The sequence below is a fragment of the Entelurus aequoreus genome, linkage group LG01 (genome assembly GCF_033978785.1).
Source record: "Entelurus aequoreus isolate RoL-2023_Sb linkage group LG01, RoL_Eaeq_v1.1, whole genome shotgun sequence".
NCBI classification, from domain to species: Eukaryota; Metazoa; Chordata; class Actinopteri; order Syngnathiformes; family Syngnathidae; genus Entelurus; species Entelurus aequoreus.
This window is the reverse complement of record NC_084731.1, coordinates 8,694,624-8,715,051: the sequence shown is the minus strand read 5'-3', so window position 1 is coordinate 8,715,051 and position 20,428 is coordinate 8,694,624. Positions and strand designations below refer to the sequence as shown.

Below are 20,428 nucleotides of genomic sequence, written 5' to 3'. Positions count from 1 at the left end.
TCGATGTCTACTCCATCCATTTGTATTAGTGTTTGACTTTCTCTTCTACTGTTACCGAATAGCATTACTTTAGTTTTACTGAGATTCAAAGATAGTCTGTTATTTTTCATTTCTTTTGTTATTATTTGTATTACCAACTGTGTGTTCTCTCCTGAACAAATAACAGAGGTTGTGTTCATGTTTACCTGGCACAAGACTTTTGTAATCGTTGGCTCTCCAGTGTTGATGGCGAACCTTCACTTGCCATGCTTGTCTTCTGTCCGGGTTGTGGTGAAAGCAATGTCAAATATTTCCACAATTCTAACAAAACAGGGCATTCAAACACTAAACTAATTTTGTCATTAGCGATGAGTTTCATCCATCCTGAGAATTCCATTCTGTTTTCCGCCAGTTGTGCTCCATCGAGGTGACCTGTGAGAGTGCCAGCGTCATGGCAGCAACCCTCGCCAACGGCGGCTTCTGTCCCATCACGGGAGAGCGTGTGCTGAGCCCGGAGGCGGTGCTGAACACTCTGAGCCTGATGCACTCATGTGGCATGTACGATTTCTCCGGACAGTTTGCCTTCCATGTCAGTACCCGTTAAAAAACATTAGACGTTTCCTTCACGTAAATGTTAAGGTCACATTTTTGGTTTTTGGTTTTAGGTCGGACTGCCAGCTAAATCTGGTGTTGCCGGTGGCATTCTGCTGGTTGTTCCAAACGTCATGGGCATCATGTGCTGGTCTCCTCCTCTAGACAAGCTGGGAAACAGTGTCCGAGGCATCCAGTTCTGCACGGTGAGCCTCTCGGTGTCCGTATTGAAAAACTGCATGCGACTAACGGTCTTCTTGTCACAGGACTTGGTTTCCCTCTTCAACTTTCACAACTACGACAATCTGAGACACTTTGCAAAGAAGCTGGACCCTCGCAGGGAAGGAGGGGACCAGAGAGTGAGTTCTATCTTATTTAGTCATGCATTCGCCAACAAGCATGTTGTGTGCTTGTTAGGGTTTAGCGATATATACAATATAAATGAAGTTACTTAATTAACATTAATTAATTAACTAATAACTTCCATATGGTGAATGTTTATATTCACCTTGGGGAAAGCAAACCACCAGGTTTAAAGGCCTACTGAAATTAAATTTTTTTATTTAAACGGGAATAGCAGATCCATTCTATGTGTCATACTTGATCATTTCGCAATATTGCCATATTTTTGCTGAAAGGATTTAGTAGAGAAAATCGACGATAAAGTTTGCAACTTTTGCTCGCTGATAAAAAAAGCCTTGCCTGTACCGGAAATAGCGTGACGTCACAGGAGCTAGTATTCCTCACAATTCCCCATTACAATGGAGCGAGAGAGATTCGGACCGAGAAAGTGACGATTACCCCATTAATTTGAGCGAGGATGAAAGATTCGTAGATGAGGAACGTTACAGTGAAGGACTTGAGAGGCAGTGATGGACGTATCTTTTTTCGCTCTGACCGTAACTTAGGTACAAGCTGGCTCATTGGATTCCACACCCTCTCCTTTTTCTATTGTAGATCATAGATTTGTATTTTAAACCACCTCGGATACTATATCCTCTTGAAAATGAGAGTCGAGAACGCGAAATGGACATTCACAGTGACTGAACATGTAAATACACGATTAATAATATTCAGCTTTGCGAAGCTAAAAAAATAGAAGCTAACCTAGCTACGTAGCCAACGTGATAGCATCAGTCTCAAATGCAGATAGAAACTAAATTTTAAAAAACCCTGACTGGATGGATAGACAGAAGATCAAAAATACTATTAAACTATGAACATGTAAATACACGATTAATAATATTCAGCTTTGCGAAGCTAAAAAAATAGAAGCTAACCTAGCTACGTAGCCAACGTGATAGCATCAGTCTCAAATGCAGATAGAAACTAAATTTTAAAAAACCCTGACTGGATGGATAGACAGAAGATCAAAAATACTATTAAACTATGAACATGTAAATACACGATTAATAATATTCAGCTTTGCGAAGCTAAAAAAATAGAAGCTAACCTAGCTACATAGCCAACGTGATAGCATCAGTCTCAAATGCAGATAGAAACTAAATTTAAAAAAACCCTGACTGGATGGATAGACAGAAGATCAAAAATACTATTAAACTATGAACATGTAAATACACGATTAATAATATTCAGCTTTGCGAAGCTAAAAAAATAGAAGCTAACCTAGCTACATAGCCAACGTGATAGCATCAGTCTCAAATGCAGATAGAAACTAAATTTAAAAAAACCCTGACTGGATGGATAGACAGAAGATCAAAAATACTATTAAACCATGAACATGTTAATACACGATTAATAATATTCAGCTTGGCGAAGCTAAAAAAACAGAAGCTAACTTAGATGCGGCGGCGGGCGTACTCACGGTAGCGCGTCTGCTATCCTGCTCAAAACACAACACAACCTCCTGGTGTTGGTGTTGCTGTAGTCCGCCGCTCCACCGATCGCACCTACAACTTTCTTCTTTGCAGTCTCTATTGTCCATTAAACAAATTGCAAAAAGATTCACCAACACAGATGTCCAGAATACTGTGGAATTTTGTCGAAGAAAACAGAGGTATTTGAATTGGGTCCAAACACTTCCCTTGACCTCGTGACGTCACGCGCATACGTCATCATACCGCGACGTTTTCAAGCGGAAGTTTCCCGGGAAGTTTAAAATTGCACTTTATAAGTTAACCCGGCCGTATTGGCATGTGTTGCAATGTTAAGATTTCATCATTAATATATAAACTATCAGACTGCGTGGTCGGTAGTAGTGGCTTTCAGTAGGCCTTTAAGTAAATAATGGTTGAGCCTAGAGATGTCTGATAATATCAGCCTGACGATATTATCGGCCGATAAATGCTTTAAAATGTAACATTGGAAATTATCGGTATCAGTTTCAACCTCCCGATATTCCCGGGAGACGCCCAAATTTCAGTGCCCCTCCCGAAAATCTCCCGGGGCAACCATTCTCCCGAATTTCTCCCGATTTCCACACGGACAGCATTATTGGGGGCGTGCCTTTTAAGGCACTGCCTTTAGCGTCCTCTACAACCTGCCGTCACGTCCGCTTTTCCTCCATACAAACAGCGGCCCAGTCATATAATATATGCGGCTTCTACACACACACATAAGTGAATGCAAGGCATACTTGATCAACAGCCATACAGGTCACACTGAGGGTGGCCGTATAAACAACTTTAACACTGTTACTAATATGCGCCACACTGTGAACCCACACCAAACAAAAATGACAAACACATTTCGGGAGAACATCCGCACCGTAACACAACATAAACACAACAGAACAAATACCCAGAACCCCTTGCAGCACTAACTCTTCCGGGACGCTACAATATACACCCCCCGCTGCCACCAAACCCCGCCCACCTCAAAAAGCCATTATCGGACATCTCTAGTTGAGCCCATTATGAATTAAGGAGCCTTAGTTGGACGTTCATATGTGGACTGGATTAACTCTCTCACGAGAAGAGGCAATAAATTCAGACTTCGGAATGCAAAAAGTGATAGCTCTATCCTGGAGGAGAGACTCAATGTCTATCTTCACGCCAACATCTAAGTTACAACATATAGAGGTTGTTTTCCGGTCACTTACACATGAACATCTCCTTACATGATCAGGTTGTACTCTCCTGAATTAACACACACCCAGACAGAGGAAGAAGGAATATAAGACTGTGGTTCGGCTCCTCCATGTTAGGAGAGACACATTTTATTAACCTGACCTCCTCCAGGAACTGCAGTCCTGTATAATGATGCCCGCTTGTAATAAAGCAACTTTTGGTTCAGTAAAGCATGTCTCATTTGATCACCCTTCTGTCCAGACAAGGTTGACAAGACCAGGGGCCGTACTTATCAAGCTTCTTAGAATTACTCCTAAGAAGTCTGCTAAGAGTTGACTTAAGAGTAAATAAATTCTTCGCTGAAAGCTGCACTTAAAAGTTAGTTATCAAGCGTCTTACTCACACTTTCAGCGAAGTGTAGGACTGAATCTTAAATGTCACACTCAGAGCTGAATTACGACATTACTATGTGCCGTAAACGGAATTTTAGGTGACGTCATTTCTGTGTCCATAGAAATGACCAATCACGGAAGGGAATCCGTTGTCTAAGAATAAAAATATATCTTGGAAATATTTAAGTGGACAATGGGAGTGTATATTTTGACAATAAACTACAAAATAATACAAAACAAACTAGTCCCCGCCGGCACTCACGCTACCGCTCCCTCTCTTCTATCGCCCACACACTCACTGACGTCACTCACCTCACGGCCACACACATACGCTACTGTCATAACATTTTCTTTCCAATTCATTAATTAGGCAACTAATTTGAAACTGGTGTGGGTGGCTCTATATATACGAGCCCACTGCAGCCACATGCAGAAATCAACAAGGAATCGAAAAGTATTAAATCTGTGACAAAAATAATATCCGCTCTGTCTAAACGATACCGTTTGATCAGCTGCTTGTCATAAAAAAAAACAACAACATTGTTCCGTTCCCTGAACGTTCGCGCACGTCTCTCTCGCCTCAGTGCCATCCCCTGCTGGCAACTCCTAACCACTTAAGACACCTCTGAAGGTCTCTTAAATATCGTGGAGAGTAGGAGTGTTTCTTAGACTTAAGAACGTTGATAAAAAGCTTTCATTCTTAAGTTTGAGAGTAGGACTAAATTTCGCAAATTCTCAGGACTTAAGTGTAAAATGGCACTCTAAGAAGCTTGATAAGTACGGCCCCAGAAATACACATCATAAATATATACATTTGGCAGGAGATAAAGCTTTTAATACTATCAGTATATCGTGATAATGCATGTTGATGACACATTGTAGCCGTGACCCGCAAATTTTGTCTGCGACAAGTGAACGACCGCATATTGAACGCAATGTCGTGTCCTCGCTAGCGGATAATGTCCTTCCGGAGCGCAAAGCCACTTCCAAGTTAGTAATCCTTGCCTGCATGGCGGAAATTGAACTCTGTTTTTTACAAGTAGCATTACTGTAGGACGAGGAATAGCTAAACATGCTACACTACACAACATGATAGGATATAAATGGGATATACTTGTACAGCGCTTTTCTACCTCCAAGGTACTCAAAGCGCTTTGACACTATTTCCACATTCACCCATTCACACACACATTCACACACTGATGGCGGGAGCTGCCATGCAAGGCGCTAACCAGCAGCCATCAGGAGCAAGGGTGAAGTGTCTTGCCCAAGGACACAACGGACGTGACTAGGATGGTAGAAGGTGGGGATTGAACCCCAGTAACCAGCAACACTCTGATTACTGGCCCGGCCACTCTACCAACTTCGCCACGCCGTCGCCCCATGCTAACTGTTAAGCTAGGGCTCTTAAATGTAAACAAATGTGGGCATATCTATACAAATATCGATAGCGATACCAAGTATATGATCAGTATGTGATCGATACTACAGTGCTCAGATATTTTTTAGCATATCAAAAAATGTTGTCATTTTTTTATTGTTTACAAACTCAGGATATAAGTCATTGAACACAAAAGGGTTTTTAGGGCAAAAGTCAAATTATTTAAATCAGAGCTGATAGGATACACTGCAAAAAGTCAGTGTTCAAAAACAAGAAAAAAAAATACAAAAATTAAGGGGTATTTTATTTGAACTAAGCAAAATTATCTGCCAATAGAACAAGAAAATTTGGCTTGTCAAGACTTTTCCAAAACAAGTAAAATTAGCTAACCTCAATGAACCCAAAAATACCTTAAAATAAGTATATTCTCACTACTAACAACTGTACTACTATATGAGTACGTATTTTCTATTGTTTCATTGAAAATAAAACCGCAAAGTCCATTTGGCTTTCATCTGTTTTAATGATGAGACACAATTGTGTCAAAGTCATGATTTTTTTTTTCATGCTTGAAATAAGAAATGATTACTTTAAAAAAAGTAGTTTTATACTTGTGAGTGTTGATGACACAGCTTTGCAACAGTTGATATTCTAGTTCCAAGCATGTTTTACTCAATATAGGTCATCAAATCTCAGCAACAAGCTGTAATATCTTACTGAGATCATTTAGGACCAAAACCCTAAAAACAAGTAAAACACTCTAACATAAAATCTGCTTAGTGAGAAGAATTATCTTATCAGACAGAAAATAAGCAAATATCCCCCTTATTTGAGATATTTCATCTTACTTAGATTTCAGTTTTTGCAGTGTAGGAAATACTTTATTCATCCCACAATGGGGAAATTATGTGGTTGCAGTGCAGAGTCCAAAAGTCCAAAACATTTTGGTAAAACACATTTCTACATACAGCTACTAAAGTAAAACACAACGACAAAACAAGTAATCAGCAATAAATAGTACATATTGCGCACATACGAATGCACCATGCATAGAAAACAACAAAGCCAAAACACCATTCCAATTGTTACGCCATCCTGTGTTTTTTGTCTGATCATAATTGTGATCAAACATTTAATCATTCAATGGTCTTGGACATTTGAAGCATTAGTATCAGCATTGGCCCCGTACTACTTGGTATTGGATCGATACCTACATTTGTAGTATCGCCTAAAACTAGAGATGTCCGATAATGGCTTTTTTGCCGATATTCAATATTCCGATATTGTCCAACTCTTAATTACCGATTCCGATATCAACCAATACCGATATATACAGTGGTGGAATTAACACATTATTATGCCTAATTTTGTTGTGATGCCCCGCTGGATGCATTAAACAATGTAACTTTACCATGAATTGATTAACGTGGACCCCGACTTAAACAAGTTGAAAAACTTATTCGGGTGTTACCATTTAGTGGTCAATTGTACGGAATATGTACTGGGGCAGCGTAGCTCAGTTGGTATAGTGGCCGTGCCAGCAACCTGAGGGTTCTCGGTTCGATCCCCACTTCTGCCATCCTAGTCACAACTGTTGTGTCCTTGGGCAAGACACTTCACCCACTTGCTCCCAGTGCCACCCACACTGGTTTAGAAAAAATGTAACTTAAATAATGGGTTTCACAATGGAAAGCGCTTTGAGTCACTAGAGAAAAAACGCTATATAAATATAATTCACTTCACAATTCACTTCACTACTGTGCAATCTACTAATACAAGTTGCAATCAATCAATCAAAAACAAGGTTTTCCAAAATAAGAGAACAACTTCAACTCCAGTTATGGAAAAAAGTGCCAACATGGCACTGCCATATTTATTATTGAAGTCACAAAGTGCATTCTTTTTTTTAACATGCCTCAAAACAGCTTGGAATTTGGGACATGCTCTCCCTGAGATAATCCTGATACCCACTACAACTATGGGAAATACTATACTTTGACTAGAGATGTCGATGAATGCTTTAAAATGTAATATCGGAAATTATCGGTATCGTTTTTTTTATTATCAGTATCGTTTTTTTTTTGTTTTTTTTTATTAAATCAACATAAAAAACACAAGATACACTTACAATTAGGGCACCAACCCAAAAAAACTCCCTCCCCCATTTACACTCATTCACACAAAAGGGTTGTTTATTTCTGTTATTAATATTCTGGTTCCTACATTATATATCAATATATATCAATACAGTCTGCAAGGGATACAGTCCGTAAGCACACATGATTGTGCATGCTGCTGGTCCACTAATAGTGCTAACCTTTAACAGTTAATTTTACTCATTTTCATTAATTACTAGTTTCTATGTAACTGTTTTTATATTGTTTTACTTTCTTTTGTATTCAAGAAAATGTTTTTAATTTATTTATCTTATTTTTTATTTTATTTTTTAAAAGGACCTTATCTTCACCATACCTGGTTGTCCAAATTAGGCATAATAATGTGTTAATTCCACGACTGTATATATCGGTATCGGTTGATATCGGTAATTAAAGAGTTGGACAATATCGGAATATCGGCAAAAAGCCATTATCGGACATCCCTAACTTTGACTTTCACAAAGTGCTTTATTTGCCTCAAAACAACAGCTACAAAAACAATGAAGGCACACAGCTTCAGTCCAGAGTATACTAGACGTCCGTGTTTTACCGGATATGTACCGCTCTGTACAGCGGCGTTTTAAAAAGTCATTAATTTTACTTTTTGAAACCGATACCGATAATTTCCGATATTACATTTTAAAGCAATTATCGGCCGATAATATCGGCAGGCAGGCCGATATTATTGGACATCTCTACCTAAAACTAATGTAAAGTATCCCAACAACAAAAGAATAAGTGATTATTGCATTTTAACAGAAGTGTTATGAACAGTAAATTAGCAAGTAGATTGATAATAGATTTGACAAAATAATACAACAAGAAGTATGTTACCGCATACATCAGCAACCAAATTAGGAGCCTTCAACGGTTTTAAAATGGTATTATTATCATTTACATACCAAATACAGGCATGTGATTTTTCTGTCTAAAGTCGGAATTCCGTCTTTTTTAATCTCGGGGGGAAAAAAAAAATTATCTCCCGTTTTTCCGTTTTTTTTTCCGACACTGAATCAAGATTCGAGACGTAGTTTATATTACGCCGTAGTTGATTGGTCGATATGTTCCTTGTGACCAATCAGGACATCTGTTATGAATGATGACGTTGATAACGTCATCATTCATAATGGTTACTACGGCCATTTTCCATATGTAAACAATGTCGCTTCTCGAGAGAAAGGACGCTTTACGAGTAAAATAAATTGATAAACATGTCAAAAATAAGTTCCAATGGGACTGGATGGAAAGGGAAATCACTGATACTGTTGGGAAGAAGGAAGTTATGACTTTGTTCGGTGATTTTATTCGGAAAATCGATCGTCCCGGAAAGGTTTTGTGCACGTGGTGTCATGATAATATTGACTATGGATCACGAGGTTTCAAGGCTTTGGAAGTACATGCGAAACGCCAAAAACATATGAAACAACTTGAAGCAAGGAAAACGAACTTTTCACTAGCTGGTACTTTTGGATGTCAACCGAAAGTGAGCAAACCTTACGGACTTCATCTTTTGTTTACATCGACAACTGCCGTAGACATGGAGAGGAAAGATCCACCCACTTCAGTTGCAGACAGGGTTGTTAATAATGAGGTAAGCTAAAAAATATTTGCTTGCGAAATACGCATGTTTGTTTTAAATATTAACCAATTATTGCTTTGCGAAATATAAATGGGTTTTTCTAAAAATAAAAAGCCACGTGAAAATATATTCAATCAATCAATCAATCAATCAATCAATGTTTATTTATATAGCCCTAAATCACAAGTGTCTCAAAGGGCTGTACAAGCCACAACGACATCCTCGGTACAGAGCCCACATACGGGCAAGGAAAACTCACCCCAGTGGGACGTCAATGTGAATGACTATGAGAAACCTTGGAGAGGACCGCATATGTGGGTAACCCCCCCCCCCCTCTAGGGGAGACCGAAAGCAATGGATGTCGAGTGGGTCTGACATAATATTGTGAAAGTCCAACACATCAGCGAAAGTCCAGTCCATAGTGGGGCCAGCAGGAACCATCCTGAGTGGAGACGGGTCAGCAGCGTAGAGATGTCCCCATCTGATGGACAGGCTAGCGGTCCACCCCGGGTTGGGAGCAGAGTAGAAAAGAAAAGAAAAGAAACGGCAGATCAACTGGTCTAAAAAGGGACTCTATTTAAAGGCTAGAGTATACAAATGAGTTTTAAGATGAGACTTAAATGCTTCTACTGAGGTAGCATCTCTAACTTTTACCGGGAAGGCATTCCATAGTATTGGAGCCCGAATAGAAAACGCTCTATAGCCCGCAGACTTTTTTTGGGCTCTGGGAATCACTAATAAGCCGGAGTTCTTTGAACGCAGATTTTTTGCCGGGACATATGGTACAATACAATCGGCAAGATAGGCAGGAGCTTGACCGTGTAGTATTTTATACGTAAGTAGTAAAACCTTAAAGTCGCATCTTAGGTGCACAGGAAGCCAGTGCAAGTGAGCCAGTATAGGTATATATATATATGTATATAAAGGTATATACAGTATAGGCGTAATATGATCAAACTTTCTTGTTTTTGTCAAAAGTCTAGCAGCCGCATTTTGTACCATCTGTAATCTTTTAATGCTAGACATAGGGAGGCCCGAAAATAAAACGTTACAGTAATCGAGACGAGATGTAACGAACGCATGGATAATGATCTCAGCGTCGCTAGTGGACAAAATGGGACGAATTTTAGCGATATCACGGAGATGAAAGAAGGCCGTTTTAGTAACACTCTTAATGTGCGACTCAAACGAGAGAGTTGGGTGGAAGATAATACCCAGATTCTTTACAGAGTCACCTTGTTTAATTGTTTGGTTGTCAAATGTTAAGGTGGTATTATTAAATAGATGTCGGTGTTGAGCAGGACCGATAATCAGCATTTCCGTTTTCTTAGCGTTGAGTTGCAAAAAGTTAGCGGACATATTATGAATTTACAGAAATTCAAAGAGTCGCATTATTGATTCCAGTTAACAATTTATTTGCATATAATACTATTTTGTAATATTAAGTTCTTATGTAGTCTCTTGAAACTATTGTCAGTGGTGTAACAATCTTGGAGGTAAATATTTTCACACTTGTTTCATGCAATATGTCAGTGTCATCACATTATTATTATTTCCTATTTTCAAATATGAGTAAACAAAACTAAACATGTTTAATTATTTTCATAAATGTGTATCCTATTTTGGCGAAAAGAATGAAATGTTTACATTACATTACATTACATGAACTGAAGTAATGTGGTAATACTGTAAATAAACTGTAGATAATAACACTGATCAATGTGACACCTGTGGATGTGAAATGAACACAAGATGTAAATATTAGTGACTAAATACTGTTGGGACTGAACCATATACAGTGATTCATTAGGATAATTGGGTTATGTATGTTCTATTAATGATGTTTTCATGTCTTTAAACACTAAAATATTTTCTTCAAATGGTGCTGTCTTTGTTCATTTTAACATGTTAAATTGGTGAAAAACCAGGAGCTTCGGGGGGCGTTGCCCCCCTTGTCCCCCCACCCCCTGGACCTGGCTGGGGGCCTTCGTCCCCCAGATCCCCGGAAATGTTTTCAGTCTTTTTCATTGTGGTCAAATCACATGCCTGCAAATAATATATTGTGGTATATATCGTTATCGCGGAAGACTGCAATATATATCACGATATAGAGTCTAGGCCGTATCGCCCATTTCTCTTGCTGGTTTAGTGATCTTAACCGGCGTCAATCCACCTCTTTTGCTGCATTTCAGGTGAAGTCAGTGATTAATCTGTTGTTCGCTGCCTACACTGGGGACGTGTCCGCTCTAAGGAGGTACAGCATCTTCACACAAGTCATCCATGTCAACACCCCTTTGCATACCTCTCAGACTGGGCTGTGTTTGCTTGTGATGCAGGTTTGCCTTGTCCTCGATGGACATGGAGCAGAGGGACTACGACTCCAGGACGGCTCTGCATGTGGCAGCGGCCGAAGGTGAACCTCTGCCAATTCAGGATGTTTCTGTTTGGAGAACTTATCTGTGTGTGTTTGTGTGTCTGTTTAGGCCACGCTGAAGTGGTTCGCTTCCTGCTTGAGGCCTGCAAGGTCAACCCAATTCCCAAAGATAGGTAAATACTGTAGGAGTGGCTTAAACACATTATGTCAACAAGAAACTGGATACCATAATGGCACCTGAAAAAGAAAACTAGACCGAAAAACTAAGTAGCTATCCATGCCTCAGGCAAAAGTGATGTACATTTTTTAGCATCTCGACAGGCACACAGTCTGTTTATGAACTTAATTATAGAATAGAATAGAAAGTACGTTATTGATCCCTGGGGAAATTCAGCACCACAGTTAGCTAACAATTAATAATAAACACTTTGGTATTTTTTACATGTGAATAATATAAATACAGTCTATTATACAGCATTATTCACATGTGAATAATATAAATACAGTCTATTATACAGCATTATTCACATGTGAATAATATAAATACAGTCTATTATACAGCATTATTCACATGTGAATAATATAAATAGTCTATTATACAGCATTATTCACATGTGAATAATATAAATACAGTCTATTATACAGCATTATTCACATGTGAATAATATAAATACAGTCTATTATACAGCATTATTCACATGTGAATAATATAAATACAGTATTATACAGCATTATTCACATGTTAATAATATAAATACAGTCTATTATACAGCATTATTCACATGTGAATAATATAAATACAGTCTATTATACAGCATTATTCACATGTGAATAATATCAATACAGTCTATTATACAGCATTATGCACATGTGAATAATATAAATACAGTCTATTATACAGCATTATTCACATGTGAATAATATAAATACAGTCTATTATACAGCATTATTCACATGTGAATAATATAAATACAGTCTATTATACAGCATTATTCACATGTGAATAATATAAATACAGTCTATTATACATTTAAGTACAATCAAAAAGGAACATATGCATTATACAGTCTGATGGCTGTCGGTATGGACCTTAACACTCGAGGTGTTGGAGTCATGGACACGTTATTAGAATTGTTTTACCCGTCAACTTCCCATTTCTGTCGGGAAATTCTGATTACTATCTTTCTTTCCCTGTGTCTTCCCGGTCCCATTTTCCAATTTATAAGACTGGAGACAAACATCAGTTTACAAACTACAGACCTGTTTCTCTACTTCCACAATTTTCTAAAATGATTAAAAAACTGTATACCAACAGATTAGACAAAATCATAAATAAAAATGAAACCCTCACAGACAACCAATAAGGATACGGAGCCAACATATCAACATCAATGGTATTAATCGAAATAACAGAAGAGATCACCAATGCAATAGATAGCAGCAGCACATTTTTTGCTGTGTTTATGGATTCAACAAAAGCATTTGACACAATCAATCACAGCATCTTAATAAACAAATTAGAATGGTATGGAATAAGAGGGTTGGTTTTGAACTGGGTAAGAAGCTACTTAACCAACAAGAAGCAAAACGTGAAGATAAGCTAACACACTTCTACAGAGCTGAAATATCTTGTGGCGTACCTCAGGGATCAACACTGGGACCAAAATTGTTCAATCTCTATATAAATGACATTTTTAAAGTTACAAAGGACTTAAAGCTAGTATTATTTGCAGATGATACAACTGTGTTTTGTTCAGGAGAGAACACACAAAAGATAATACAAATAATAACAGAAGAAATGAACAAATTAAAAAGATGGTTTGACAAAAACAGACTATCTTTGAATCTCAGTAAAACTAAACTATTTGGCAACAGCAGAAGGGAAAGTCAAACAAAACGAAAGAAAACTAATTTTTGGATGCAATAATGGATGATAAAATGAACTGGAAACCTCATGTAAAAAATATACAGCAAAGTAGCAAGACACACGTCAATAATGAATAAAGCAAAACATGTTCTAGACCAAAAATCACTTCATATTCTCTACTGCTCGCTAGTGTTACATATCTGAGTTATTGTGTAGAAATATGGGGAAATAACTACAAATGTGCGCTTCATTCACTAACTGTGTTACAAAAAAGATCGATTATAATAATACATAATGTTGGATATAGAGAACAGACAAACCCTTTATTTATTGAATCACAAATATTGAAATTACACGATTTGGTGCATTTGCAAACATCTAAAATGATGTACAAAGCAAACTATACCTGCTACCCAAGAATATACAACAATTCTTCTCAACAAAAGAGGAGAAATATAACCTTAGAGGAAAATCTAATTCAAAACATTTGTACACACGTACAACACTTAAAACCTTTAGCATATCCGTATGTGGAATTGAATTATGGAATGAATTAACCAAGGTAATGAAACAAAGCACCGATATGATTCACTTTAAGAGACTGTTCAAACTACAAGTACACAGAAGATCAATAATGATGAACATTTTGAACCTTTTTGTTTGAGATAAAGATTATTTATGTATGTATTACGGTGTTTCCCATAAACTGCCAAGATACCTGTGGCGGTGGGGGCGTGGCTATGGGCGTGGTCACCATGACATCTTTCGAGTAATTTGCATAATTTACTACAATGATTAGATTTTCTCTAAAAAGGCTCAAAAAATGTATACTTACTAATTAATAATAACAGTTTTGCTTTAAACGTCCATCCATCCATTTTACAATATAATTACAACACTTTATGTACATATTTATATACAGATTTGAACAATAAGTTATTCACTGAAATATATTTATTAATTGTGGTTCTTACAAAAAATATATCTTATAAAATATAAAAGCTAAAATGTCTCAAAGCTCTGCCCCTTTAATTAGTGCATACTAAATAATTGAACTTTAGCCTACTACTACAACCATATTATTTACCAGCAACATAAAGTGAAACAGAGGCAGAGGTGTCCTGCCACAGTCAGTAACAAATAAACAGAAAACAGTAGTGGTGGTAGATAGACACAGAGCTTCATCAAACATCTGATCCACTGAACAAAGAGCTCCAAAAATCTTGAACTTTAGACTGCCATCAGTTTTACTCCCTACACTTAACCATGTGTTTCCTACTGCCTGCAGACTTTGCACCCTTTGTTATATACACATGTTGTGTTTCTAATATAAATACATTTAATAAAGTCAAATACAAATAAGGCAACAAGAGAAGTATCCTACACTTCTCTTTTGTAAAGTAAATCTGAACAGCCGATATGGGCATCTACATCAACTATATGATTTGCCTGAGAAGCTGGAGAGGACCAAAAAAAAAAATAATAATTATTATTTTTTATTTTTTAATTTGTATTTTTTTTAATTTGTGGCGGTCGTAATTCTTTCGTGGCGGGCCGCCACAAATAAATGAATGTGTGGGAAACCCTGTATTATTTGTTTACTTACTATGGGATATTATTTATTTATTATGTATTTATTCACTGTTCTGTGACAGACAACAAGGAAAAGGGGTAGGATTGAATAACCTGTTTCTTCCTACTCCTTTTCGGACGTGCTGTAATGAAACAACTGGAAATATGTGATGCATTACATCGTATCGTATGCATGTTTGACATAAACTGAAACTGAACTGAATAGCATCAATATAGAGTCAACTTTTTTTCCCCCACTCTATAGGTACTTTAAATTGGGGTATATCACTGCAAAAACTGAAATCTAAGTAAGATTAAATATCTCATAAGGGTGATATTTGCTTATTTTCTGTCTGATAAGATAATTCTTCTCACTAAGCAGATTTTATGTTAGTGTTTTACTTGTTTTAAGGGTTTTGGTCCTAAATGATCTCAGTAAGATATTACAGCTTGTTGCTGAGATTTGATGACCTATATTGAGTAAAACATGCTTGAAACTAGAATATCAAGTGTTGCAAAGCTGTGTCATCAACACTCACAAGTATAAAACTACTTTTTTTAAAGTAATCATTTCTTACTTCAAGCATGTAAAAAAATAAATCATGACTTTGACACAATTGTGTCTCATAATTAAAACAGATGACAGCCAAATGGACTTTGCTGTTTTATTTTCAATGAAACAATAGAAAACACGTACTCATATAGTAGTACAGTTGGCACAGTACAGTAAACTGACAGTTAATATTTAAACATTTCTAACAATTTTGAACAGAAATAGTTCATGCACATTCAGATAAATTCCTCAAAATTACAATTAAAAAAAATTTGGCCGGGAGCAGGGCTGTATATATGCGCACTAATTGACTGAAAGAGCACGCACTTGGCGCGATGATGTCATGTTATCCATGGAAAAATGCATTTTTAGACCATATGATTTCCCTGAGTGGCTAGGAGACCCCGAGAGTAACAAGCGCTTGCCTTGTTGCCTTTCCATTAAGAACAATAAATTAGTTTTTAGTATAAGTTTGCTGGTTTCAAGAAATGTAATGCAGAGTGCATATCATTATGTCAAGATAATGGCACTAGCATTTACTTCATTTAAGAATATTTTTCAGAATATTGAGCAAAAAGGTCTTCTTTCTTTTTCTACGATGAAAAATGCACTTGTTATTAGTGAGAATATACTTATTTTAAGGTATTTTTTGGTTCATTGAGGTTAGCTAATTTTACTTGTTTTGGAAAGTCTTGACAAGCCAAATTTTCTTGTTCTATTGGCAGATAATTTTGCTTAGTTCAAATAAAATACCCCTCATTTATTATTATTTTTTTCTTGTTTTTGAACACTGACTTTTTGCAGTGTACCACTGTAAATAAGAATGTGATGGAATATTAATAAGCATTGTCACGTCCTGCGGCAGGTGGGGCAACACACCGATGGACGAGGCGGTCCACTTCGGCCACCACGACGTGGTCACCATCCTGCGTGATTACCACAACCTGTTCAGTCCTCAGGAGAGCCCGGCGACAAAGGAGAACGCGGAGAAAAACTTGGATGGCATGCTGTGAAATGTCAGGTGTTTCTAGACAGAGCGTCATTCTGTTCCGATGACAAAAAAGTCTTAATCTCGTTGTTAGCTGGTGTCATGCCACGTGTACTTCTACTGTATTCTTTGATGCGCTTTACTTTTGTGACACCCGGGAAGATGTTACCAGCCAAACGCTGAATGCTGGCTTCATTTAGCGGCTGCCGGTTTTGTTTGAACTCTGAAAAGTACGTAGACTAGTAGGGATGTCCGATAATATCGGACTGCTGATATCATCGGCCGATAAATGCTTTAAAATGTAATATCGGAAATTATCGGTATCGGTTTCAAAAAGTAAAATGTATGACTTTTTAAAACGCCGCTGTGTACACGGACGTAGGGAGAAGTACAGAGCGCCAATAAACCTTAAAGGCACTGCCTTTGCGTGCCGGCCCAGTCACATAATATCTACGGCTTTTCACACACACAAGTGAATGCAACGCATTTTTGGTCAACAGCCATACAGGTCACACTGGGGGTGACCGTATAAACAACTTTAACACCGTTACAAATATGTGCCACACTGTGAACCCACACCAAACAAGGATGACAAACACATTTCGGGAGAACATCCGCACCGTAACACAACAGAACAAATACCCAGAACCCCTTGCAGCACTAACTCTTCCGGGACGCTACAATATACACCCCCTGCTACCTGCCCAACCCCGCCCACCTCAACCTCCTCATGCTCTCTCAGGGAGAGCATGTCCCAAATTCCACGTTGCTGTTTTGAGGCATGTTAAAAAAAATAATGCACTTTGTGGCCCTAAATAATAAATATGGCAGTGCCGTGTTGGCATTTTTTTCCCATAACTTGAGTTAGACTTAGACTTAGAAAATCTTTATTGTCCCCGAGGGGCAATTTGGTTTGCAGCAGTAGTCATTAAAAACAAGGTTCAACAGTAAAAACGAGGTACAACAGTAAAAACAAGGTACAACAGTAAAAACGAGGTACAACAGTAAAAACAAGGTACAACAGTAAAATCAAGGTACAACAGTAAAAATGAGGTACAACAGTAAAAACGAGGTACAACAGTAAAAACAAGGTACAACAGTAAAAACGAGGTACAACAGTAAAAACAAGGTACATCGGTAAAATCAAGGTACAACAGTAAAAATGAGGTACAACAGTAAAAACGAGGTACAACAGTAAAAACAAGGTACAACAGTAAAATCAAGGTACAACAGTAAAAACGAGGTACAACAGTAAAAAGAAGGTACATATACATAAAATACATACAACATACAAACCATCATGAAGGCATTGAGCTAAAAACTAGAAACATTTGTAATACAATAAAAACTAATCATCACACGTGGCTTCCCACTAAAGTGACTGCATAGCAGCTAAGCTTGTTTAAGAAGCTCATTTATAAAGTCAACAGCTGAGGGAACAAAGGATCTTATGTATCTGTGGTTTTTGGCCTTTCTATTACTCGGGGCGTCCCTGCATCCTGAGCGCAAGAGTCTAAACTCTGAGAAGAGACGGTGCTGAGGGTTGACCAGAATGGCCTTTGCCTTCTGGATGACTCTGGCCTGATAGATCTGGTTCCGGGGGTTCAAGGTAGTGCCTATGGTCTTTTGGCACACCTTGATTATACCACCTAGTCTGTTTTTATTGGCCACACTGAGGTTACCAAACCAGGAAGTGATAGAAGAAGTTAAAATAGACTCGATACAAGATGAATAGAACATCCTCATCAGTGTCATCAATTTAAAGGCCTACTGAAAGCCACTACTACCGACCACGCAGTGTAATAGTTTATATATCAATGATGAAATCTTAACATTGAAACAATTCCCGCCACACTTCCGGTTGAAAAACTCCTTTGGATATGATTTATGCGCGTGACGTCACAAAATCCACGGAAGTGGTTGGACCCCATCTGACCCGATATAAAAACCTCTTGTTTTTTCGACAAAATTCCACAGTATTCTGGACATCTGTGTTGGTGAATCTTTTGCAATTTGTTTAATGAACAATGGAGGCTGCAAAGAAGAACCTTGTAGGTGGGATCGATCGGTGTCTTAGCGGCTAAGTACAATACTTACAGCAACACAACAAGGACTACTTACTACGTCTAGCCCAGGGGTCGGCAACCCGCGGCTCCGGAGCCGCATGCGGCTCCTTGACCACTCTGATGCGGCTCAGCTACATACATGCCGACCCCCCCCGATTTTCCCAGGAGATTTATGGATCTCAGTGTCCCTCATAGATTACTCCCAGGGAAAAAATAATCCTATTTACACTCTAATTACTAAATAAAGGGCATGCCCTAATTGCACTGCAGTAATTGTCCTCTATAGCATTTACTTACAGCGTGCCAGTCCAGCCACATGTTGCATGTTGTTATTACTTGCACACACAGGAGACAGCAAAGCATACTTACTCATCAGCCACACAGCTTACACTGACGGTAGCCGTATCAAACAACTTTAACATTGTTACGTTACAAATATGCGCCACACTGTGAACCCACACCAAAAAAGAATGAAAAACACATTTCTGGAGAACATCCCACCGTAACACAACATAAACACAACACAACCATTACCCAGAATCCCATGCAGCCCTAACTCTTCCGGTCTACATTATACATCCCCGCTACCACCAAATCCCCCCACACATCAACCCCCCCCCCCCCCCCCTCTCCGTGCGTTGGTTGAGCGGAAGAGTTAGGGCTGCATGGGATTCTGGGTATTGGTACCGTCAGTGTAAGATGTGTGGCTGCTGAGTTAGTACGCCTTGCTGTCACTTACGTGAGCAAGCTGAAATTGCATTCTACGTGTGGTCGAGCAGGTACACTGTTAGGGCAGACTGTAGAGGGCGCCAAATGCAGTGTCATCACGCTCTGATATTCGGGAGTCTCCCGGGAAAAATGAGAGGGTTGGCAAGTATGACGCTATCAAGTACCATTCATTCAAAACTCGCGGGCTGCACTAACATCAAATTTCCACATTATAGTGCGTGTGTCGGAGACCCCTAGTTGACATAGCACAAAGCGTTTAAGCTTTGTATGCAGTGTTTTTCATTTTAAATTTTAAAAATATTTTTGTGGCTCCCATTACTTTCTTTAATTTGTGAAACTTGCCAAAATGGCTCTTTGAGTGGTAAAGGTTGCCGACCCCTGGTCTAGCCGATGCTTGCCGCCAAACCCACGGATGAAGTCCTTCGTCGCGCCGTCGATCGCTGGAACGCAGGTGAGCACGGCTGTTGATGGGAAGATGAGGGCTGGCTGGCGTAGGTGGAGCGCTAATGTTTTTATCATAGTTCTGTGAGGTCCGGTTGCTAAGTTGCTAAATTAGCCTTAGCGTCGTTAGCAACAGCATTGTTAAGCCTTACCAGGCTGAGAATTTTTAACCGTGTAGTTACATGTACATGGTTTAATAGTATTGTTGATCTTCTGTCTATCCTTCCAGTCAGAGGTTTATTTCTTTTGTTTCTATCTTCATTTGAGAACGATGCTATCACGTTAGCTCAGTAGCTAAGTGTGTCACCGATGTATTGTCGTGGGGATAAAAGTCACTTTAAATGTCCATTTCGCGTTCTCGACTCTCATTTTCAAGAGGATATAGTATCCGAGGTGGTTTAAAATACAAATCCGTGATCCACAATAGAAAAAGGAGAGAGTGTGGAATCCAATGAGCCAGCTTGTACCTAAGTTACGGGCAGAGCGAAAAAAGATACGTCCATCACTGCCTCTCTAGTCCTTCACTGTAACGTTCCTCATCTACGAATCTTTCATCCTCGCTCAAATTAATGGGGTAATCGTCGCTTTGTCGCTCCGAATCTCTCTCGCTCCATTGTAAACAAAGGAAAATTGTGAGAAATATTACTTCCTGTGGCGTCACGCTACTTCCGGTACAGGCAAGGCTTTTTTTTATCAGCGAGCAAAAGTTGCGAACTTTATTGTCGATTTTC

At 38.5% G+C, this 20,428-nt stretch overlaps 1 protein-coding gene across 4 annotated transcripts in view; it reads left to right on the top strand.

Moving 5' to 3' along the window:
• LOC133647895 (glutaminase kidney isoform, mitochondrial-like) overlaps window positions 1-19,124 on the top strand; it is a 76,602-nt gene extending 57,478 nt beyond the window's left edge. For all 4 annotated transcript variants that reach the window (XM_062043659.1, XM_062043652.1, XM_062043644.1 and 1 more), the window contains exons 12-18: window positions 392-568; window positions 645-776; window positions 837-929; window positions 11,300-11,361; window positions 11,444-11,520; window positions 11,591-11,654; window positions 16,339-19,124. In XM_062043659.1, the coding sequence (XP_061899643.1) occupies window positions 392-568; window positions 645-776; window positions 837-929; window positions 11,300-11,361; window positions 11,444-11,520; window positions 11,591-11,654; window positions 16,339-16,486 (753 nt within the window). In that variant the 3' untranslated portion in view covers window positions 16,487-19,124. The remainder of the gene's footprint in view (window positions 1-391; window positions 569-644; window positions 777-836; window positions 930-11,299; window positions 11,362-11,443; window positions 11,521-11,590; window positions 11,655-16,338) is intronic.
• Window positions 19,125-20,428: the final 1,304 nt, after the last annotated feature.